We start from the raw sequence: 7,693 nt of genomic DNA, 5'->3' as shown, positions 1-7,693 counted from the left end.
TGTTATTCAAAATTTTGTACTGCATTTCAGTAAGATAATAGTGCAATAACAGTTCCAGAATAGAAGAACCAAGTACACCCAAACAGAGCAATTAAATCAGCATAGGGAGGAATGGTAACTTGACATAGCTGATCAGGTTAGCCTACTTTTCTGTTTGAGTTTTCTTCCTTAACAGTAGAATATGTCTGTAGAAATTCTTAGCAAAAATAGTTCTAGTATTGGCTGTGCGCAGACAGGACCTAGTGCCGCTAGGAAAATAGAACAGAAAATTAAACTCTGTAGAATAAATCACAAATCCGGAGATCAAATGATCAGAAGCCTATATTTCAAATTTGAGCCAATTCTGATCAGTATTCAGTGAGTTATGGAAGTAGAAGCCATATGGAATGTGGGTGAAACAGGGGTGTATGCTGCATATGTAAGAAAAGTAGAGAAAATTACCTGTAGTTTTAGAGATAAGTAGCAAGAATAGATGGGATGAACAGGGTAATGATTATTATATTGGATTCTTGGGATTAGATAGGATAAACGTGTGTATGCGTGTGCATGTGCGTGTGTGTGTGTGTGTGTGTGTGTGTGTGTGTGTCTCAGTGGAGTATTTTACATGTACAACATTTGGACTGTACAGGTGTTTCTTTGGCAAAATTAATAGAATTATTAATTTTTAGTAAACAAAAAAGAGAATATTTTTATATAGGAAATACTTCCAGTTTTTGCTTTCTTAAACCTCTTTGATTTTGTTAATCTTAAGCATCAACATGGTGGTCGACCTGAAGCAGGCCACTATCTTGGAGGACATTGGAGTTCTATTTTTAGTTATTTATTGTTGAAGGGATTTTAAAATTAGGCCATCCCAAGCAGTGTCTGGTAGTTGCATGTCAAACAGAAAAAAAAACTCTTTTCACTTGTAATAATGGAAGAGAGAATAAGAATATATCACCCCCACCTTCCCAAAAAAAAATCATATGTAGTACATCCTATATTGTACATTTTTGATTCATATATTTTTTTAAGATAAATCCTCTTTGAACTGGGATGCACGACACTTGAGTGCAGTTTTGTTGGTGTTAATGTGTCTAATAGTGTCTGTTTCTATGTGACATTTTATGTGGGACCATATAGTTGCAATATATAGGGGTCATTGATTATCATATACCTGAGGTCAGGGAGTTGGTCTATCAGTAGAGCTTTCCTCACCTTGGAAGCTGGGTCATCTTTCTCCTTTAAAATGCACTCTTAATCTCCGACGACCATAATGCTTAATGTATTCCCCAAACACTTGGTGAACAGGCTCCAAGTCAGAACTCTCAAGCAGGTGGTGGGCAGGGCCATTATGCACCAGCTATACCGGGGGCCACACTTGGACAACCGCGACCAACAGGCATGGCCCCACAACCTGTCCCGGTTGGAGGTGGGCTAGACATGCATGGTTATGCAGCTGATGATAAAGAAATGATGAAGCTCCGCGCAGAGAGAGGTGGGAGGGCAGGAGGATGGAGTGCAGAATTGGGCAGGAAGAGGGCAATTGAGGAAGCTTTTGCTAGCGTCTGGATTTGATTTCCCTTTAGACATTCCTACATATTGGCCCAACAAACCGAGGGACATTCACGTGAAATGCCACATGATCTTCAACGATGTTCTGGTTGGGCTGCTTAGTCTTCTTATTGAGTGCAAAAGAATATCAGTTGTGTCATCCCATTATTATTGTTGTTATTGAGATGACAGTGGGAAGGTTGGATGGAGTGTATTTTACAGTGGAATGATTCGGTTCAATATGTGGAAAGGTTGACCGACTGTATCTTAATTCAATTTGGTCAAAACTCTTCCCAAATGTAAAGGTAATGGCTGGTGATTTGGTGGCTCAGACCACATTCCATTACTTTACTTGAATGCTACATGTTTTAATCAGAAGAAGTTGTTCAATTGTTTCTATACATGCTCCGACCATTCATCCCAAAGTATAATAAAAAAATCCTTTAGTTTCAGAAAAAAAGATGATTTAAAGCTTAATGGCAAATTGAATTGGGGACGGTTTTCCTTCTTTTCCTTCAGCCAAGGCATTCAGACTTGGGATTGGGTTGAGAGGGTTAGCAATATAATGTTCAAGGATGACAAAACAAAGCAATCCACAAGCCACTTTGTACCAAATTGGTCATGGCTTCATTAGAAAGTATATAATTCTTGTCAATCAGACAACAAGATCCGTCCAAGCAGTGTTCTTTATCTCCCTGCAGAAAGAACTATTTGAAGAGGGGAAAAAAAATTATTCATGAATAATGTAATCATAAAATATAATTACAGACCAAAATCATAAGACAATCTTCAATTTTCCACTGAGGTTGCACCAGACTCCAACCACCAGTGAATGCACGATATCATCTCCCAGCAAACCCAAGCTTAGCAAATTTCAAGTTCCTGAAACTGTTAGAGAAGAAGCTCAAAACAATTCAGCCCCCAAAGAAAGGGAAAAGAAAGAAGATTGGCAGGATCCAGTAATTAACAGTCTACAATTCAGGTTCCAATCTTAAATCTTACCGTACAGAATAATTTTTCCTCAGAAACACTTGAACTCGCTTCTCTCTAACAATTCCATGGCGAAATTTGAACAATTCAGATTCTGAAACTGAAATCTAAAGAATGCATTAAGTGATACCCAATAAAACCATATCATTTAAAAACCCAAGAAATAACATGAACAGAACAACACCACCTATCAAAAAAACAAAAAGAACAGAACAACAACGGTTCAATCAAGTATGTTGTGTAAAGGTGCAACGGAAAAAAAATTCGCATCTCATAAACCAATCTTGATAAGAACCCAAATCCCTACAAAACCATTTGAAATGAAATAAACGAAAAAACCCCACTACGGGTTTTGATGGGAGGATAGATAAACAGAGAGGGTGAACTTCTCAAATTCTCAGATAAAATCCTCAAGAGCACACTAGGTGACACCCAAATAAACCATTTAATCAAGAAACCCAACAAACAACAACAACAGTTCCGACTCCAGTATATTATGTAAAGGAGCAAGTAGATGAAAATATCAATACGAATGACGAAAAAAAGTACCAACCCAGCAACTACAATCCACTACTCAAAACCAATCTTGGCAATAAAAATTTGGGGGGTGGGGAGGCCAACTTATTGGTTTGATGGGAGGACGGATAAACAAATAGGGCGACCCTCTCCTTCATAAATCCATGGTGGAATTTAAACAATTCAAATTCCCAAATTGAAACCACAGGAACAAATTATTATCTGAGGTCCAGATAGAACTATCTAATCTTAAAACCCAAGAAATAACAGCAACAGTTCAACTCCAATGGATTATGTAAAGAAAATCCAAATAATAGTTAGATCAGAACTAGCAACCCAGAAACCACAATCCAACAAATAAAAAATCAATCTTGATGAGAACCCAAATCCCTAGGATAGACTAAACGGAATTTGAACAACTTGAATTCCCAAATAGAAATCTCAGTAACACATTATGTGATATACCCCCAGATAAAACAATTTAATCTAGAAACCCAAGAAGAAGAAACAGATCAACTCCCCTGGGTTACGTAAAGGAGCTACCAGACGAAAAACAAAATATAAATAAGAACAAGAAACAGAAGTTCAAACCCAGGAACACAATCCAGCAACTGAAAAACCCAATCTTGATAAATCCCAAATCGCTATAAACCGAATTGAGGATGAAATTTACCTATATGATATGGGTTAGGATCTATGGGTTCTGATGGGAGGAGAGACAGATAGAAAGGGCGAGTTTAGCTTCTTGGCACTGAGAACGCTTGAGAGGGGTTCCACTGCTGGAGCAGAGGCTTCGCACAGCGTCCATCTCCGCAGGGCAAGCAATAGAAACGAGGCAATCGGCGAGTGAGCGGTTCAGGTGGCGGCAAGCAACATCTCGCGGTGGCCCCGGCGGGACGCGGCGGTGGCAGTCGCACAAAGCACGGTGGAGGCGCTCACACCCAGATCCTGCCACCTCAATGCTCGGAGACTCTTCGCCTCTTGACATAGTGGGACCCACCTTGGCTCCAACTATATTATTATGGGCATGAAACCGTGGTTATGCTTATGCGGCTATGCCCACCCACCGCGGTAAGGGCGAGTCACCGACTCATTTGCTCTCTCCTTCTCCTATATTAAAAGCCCCCCCAAGTGTATTCAGTGGCTCTCTACAGGCTACAGCAACTGCCAAGGGGTGACAGATTGTATTGTATTTATCAATTGAGAGAGTCTGAGACTTGGAGACATTTTGAGAGTGAGTGACAAGCAGCCAAGCAGGTAGGCATATACTCTCAAAGGCTAAAAATAATAATAATAATAATTACTTGCTTGTTCGCAAGAGAAATCAGGAAATGAGGAAGAAGACCTATGATTTTGATCCACTTTAACAATCCGATGATGAGTAAGTAGATCGAACAAACAATTCGAGTGAGTCCAATTAAAATTTTATTTATTTATTTAAGAAATTAAGGATTTTTAATATTAAACCCACAGCCCACAGGCCCAATGGGATGAATTATGAAAGTTAGTAATTAGCTCTCTACCGAAATAACCCCACTCCCCCTCCCCTTTAGGATTTAATGCTTTATGGACTTCATCGAGAAGAACTTCTTTGAGACGTTTATGAAAGTGCATGCCATGCATATATAAAACCTAACTAAAGTTATTTAACGCCCAATGAATCATCGATTATAAAAAAAAAAGCCAATGAAATGATGAATCGTCATGTTTAATAATATTGTTATATATTATATTATATTATTGAGGGGCAAAAGTGGAAGCAACTCGATCTGATGTTTTAGGGAATTAGGGATAGGGAGCTTTCCACAAACTATTTGCCATGAAGCATGCCAAGACTTGAGAGGTGTTAATAAGAATAGAGGAATATCAACGGTTCAGATTTCCTAGGTATCTATCACCTATACCCTTCTCCCCACCCATGGAAAACATGTAGAGAGAGAGAGAGAGAGAGAGAGAGAGAGAGGTAATTATCATTAATTACGAGGTAAATCACTCCACAACATACTTTTAAAAATCGGATCGGATTAGTCACATCGGCTGGATCACAGATTGGTATTGCCTGAGATGGTTTAGATATCAAATACCAATCCAATCCTACCGATTCACTTGCAAGGTATAAGGGTAAAATTGTCATAAAAAAAGATATAAGGATAAAATGATCTTAAAAATCAATTTAAAAAAAAAAAAATGCAATCCCATCCAATATCAATCTGTTCTGTATCAATATCAATTAAGATTAACCCCAAGACTGATCCCAAACTTTAAAAGTTTGCTCCCCAAGCCCCAACCTCAATCCACAAAAGGCATATGGCCTTCACGACACGAAGATCATCCTCAATTGATTCCAATTAAAATCATCTCATCACCTAGAAATTGGTTTGACTCCATTGGAGGAAGTAGGGCTTTCCCTCAATCTATGTAATTCAGTTGAACTCAATACACATAGAATCAAGGTTAAGGGAATTGAATAAGTTGATTCCTTATGATTTTGAATCTAATTTTATTTTCATTTATACATGATCAAGGTGAATCTTAAGGATGTCAAAACCAAATTAAAATCGTTTATCGAGATAGAATCAAACTATTTACATAAGAACCATAAAACTGACGGAGAAGAGATTTCTCTATTTGACTGATAAACGAATACTTGAAATTGAAATTTTAGTCCTCACTAAAATTTGAGTAAGCAAAAATTAACGGATCCACACATCTCTCACTGGCCCTCTCATCAGAGTTTAAAAAATTGAAATTTTGTAGATTAAATTGGCCAATTCAAAATCGGAACTGACGAGTTTTATACTTACATTCCGAATCTTGCCAATCAAAATTAAATGATCTAGGAAGAGCCGAAGAGGGTTCAGCTGAATTCCAACCATTTCACACACACACACACACCTCACATTCATCCTCTCACTCTACACCATGGTTAAGAAATCGATGAATCGAATCAGAAATCGGCCAGGGCCGATCCCGATTTCCACCATTTTGATTCAAAATATTTATGTCAAGTCCTGAAACGGTGGGCTTTCAGATCAAATGACCGATTCCGGCAGTTTCCGAGTCGATTCTGAATTGAAATCAGCAGGACGGATCCCTGTGTCCCTCGCCCTTGCGAGTTGCGAGAGATGATTAAAGTATGATTTGATGACCCGGTTTCATAAGAAAGGGGGGAAAAAGAAAAAAACCAAAACAATCGAAGGGGGAAAAGGGAGCAGTGCTTAAGCGCTATGAACTTTTTAAAGACCTCATTTAATCTGCATCGTTGATTTAGCTTTCTTTAATATCAACCGTTGATATCTATACTTACTACCGGATGCCACTGTGATCTCTCCCTCCTATCCTCTGAAACCAATTTCTTGCGAGAACAGGGATGGCCACCCCACCGTTGATATCTATTACTTACTACCTTAGTAATAGTGATCGCCGCATATTTGCTCGCTTGTCGAGCGGCAACACCAGCCTCCCCATTTTTCAATTTTTTTTTTTCTGGCTCTTCTTCGTTCTTTGCAGAGGGTTTCAGATTGGGATGGACTGTGAATTGCAGAGAGGGCGGAGGTGGGAGCAAGGGGGATGAGTTGGGGAGCCCTTTGCTTGTGAAGCTAAACCTAGTTCACAGGATAGATTCTTCGTCTCCGGTGCGCCGATGGGGATCTCAAACCCAGTTCACAAAATGGGTTCTCGATCTTCAGATCTCACGGCCTTACGGCTTACCTTCTTTCTGTGACAGCTCAGATATAAGTAGTTCAGATCTCAATTCCTAATTCCAGCTACTTAGATCTCAATTAGTTCAAAGTAAGTAGTCAAATCACTCTTCTTTTGCCTCCTTTACTTCTTATTTTATCATTTTTGGTTCTGAGAAATTCAGAGACCGTTTTTTCCATCATTTTTCGCCCCTACACTACTGCAAAACAGCTCAGATCTTCGGCTACCTTCATTCTGTGACCTTGGCCAGACCCGCCTGCCTTGACCGGCTTTTATACTTCCGCCGGCGAGTCCTATTGGACCTACAACTTGATTAAAAAAGAGTTCATGTTTGGAAGAGGAAGATGGGTGCTGGACTCCTTAGTTGTTACGGATCTTGTGACATCCCGTCGATCTTGCAAGACCGACGGGGACATCCAGAAAGCAGACATAAAAGAATGGAGGCAGAGTGGTCCTGAGTCCTGACTCCTGAGGCTCTCACCGTGGCCTCCAGTAACCAGTTTGTGTGTGAAAATTTATGAACGATTAAGATTAATGTAGAAATATATCTATGGTTTAGATTAAATGTGGTGTTCGCAAGTTCTAATTTCTAAACTTTATGTTGGATATTTATGTTGTTTCTACTTTCTCTCCATATATGGCTCTACTGTTTGCTCTGTTTTAGCAGAGATTTCCATTTAACTTCTTCTTAATGTCATGGGTTACTCTTAACAAACTTTCTGCAAATGGTGCAACCTGCCAATCCCCGTTAGTGCCGAAGAGATTCCTGCTCCGATCTGACAGATGGCCGAGGTGGGGGAAGCTCCACTAGGGCGTCAAAATCTTCCAAAGGCGCGTAGTTTCAAATCTTTCTCTTCAAGCTCCGCCATTGCTGATCGGTGAGTTGAGTTCTTCAAATTCACTTTGAAAGTCGGATTTTTATTCTACTTCGAAGCTGGGTCCCCCCCCCCCC

At 39.6% G+C, this 7,693-nt stretch overlaps 2 protein-coding genes and 1 long non-coding RNA gene across 4 annotated transcripts in view; 2 read left to right on the top strand and 1 right to left on the bottom strand.

Annotated features, from left to right (window-relative positions):
- Positions 1 to 364: 364 nt before the first annotated feature.
- Positions 365 to 1,557, top strand: LOC122082248. The gene is made up of 2 exons (XM_042649714.1): positions 365 to 418; positions 1,291 to 1,557. Exons 1-2 carry the CDS (start codon positions 365 to 367, stop codon positions 1,555 to 1,557), a joined length of 321 nt encoding a protein of 106 aa, XP_042505648.1.
- Positions 1,558 to 2,137: 580 nt separating this feature from the next.
- Positions 2,138 to 4,291, bottom strand: LOC122081122. 2 transcript variants are annotated; one of them, XR_006141011.1, is made up of 3 exons: positions 3,713 to 4,291; positions 2,536 to 2,630; positions 2,138 to 2,421 (listed from the first exon to the last, which is right to left on the bottom strand). It is a non-coding gene; the product is annotated as an uncharacterized LOC122081122 (long non-coding RNA). The 2 variants fall into 2 exon arrangements; XR_006141010.1 differs by having other exon boundaries at positions 2,536 to 2,623; positions 3,713 to 4,284.
- A 2,159-nt stretch (positions 4,292 to 6,450) lies between these two features.
- Positions 6,451 to 7,693, top strand: part of LOC122081747 (protein NARROW LEAF 1-like) — a 9,395-nt gene continuing 8,152 nt past the window's right edge. Inside the window, exons 1-2 of the mRNA XM_042648983.1 lie at positions 6,451 to 6,831; positions 7,494 to 7,619. The gene's annotated coding sequence lies outside the window, so the exon portion shown is untranslated. The remainder of the gene's footprint in view (positions 6,832 to 7,493; positions 7,620 to 7,693) is intronic.

This window comes from Macadamia integrifolia, chromosome 6 (genome assembly GCF_013358625.1).
Source record: "Macadamia integrifolia cultivar HAES 741 chromosome 6, SCU_Mint_v3, whole genome shotgun sequence".
Taxonomy (NCBI): Eukaryota; Viridiplantae; Streptophyta; class Magnoliopsida; order Proteales; family Proteaceae; genus Macadamia; species Macadamia integrifolia.
Note: the sequence above shows the minus strand (reverse complement) of the source record. Positions and strands in the feature narration are given on the sequence as shown.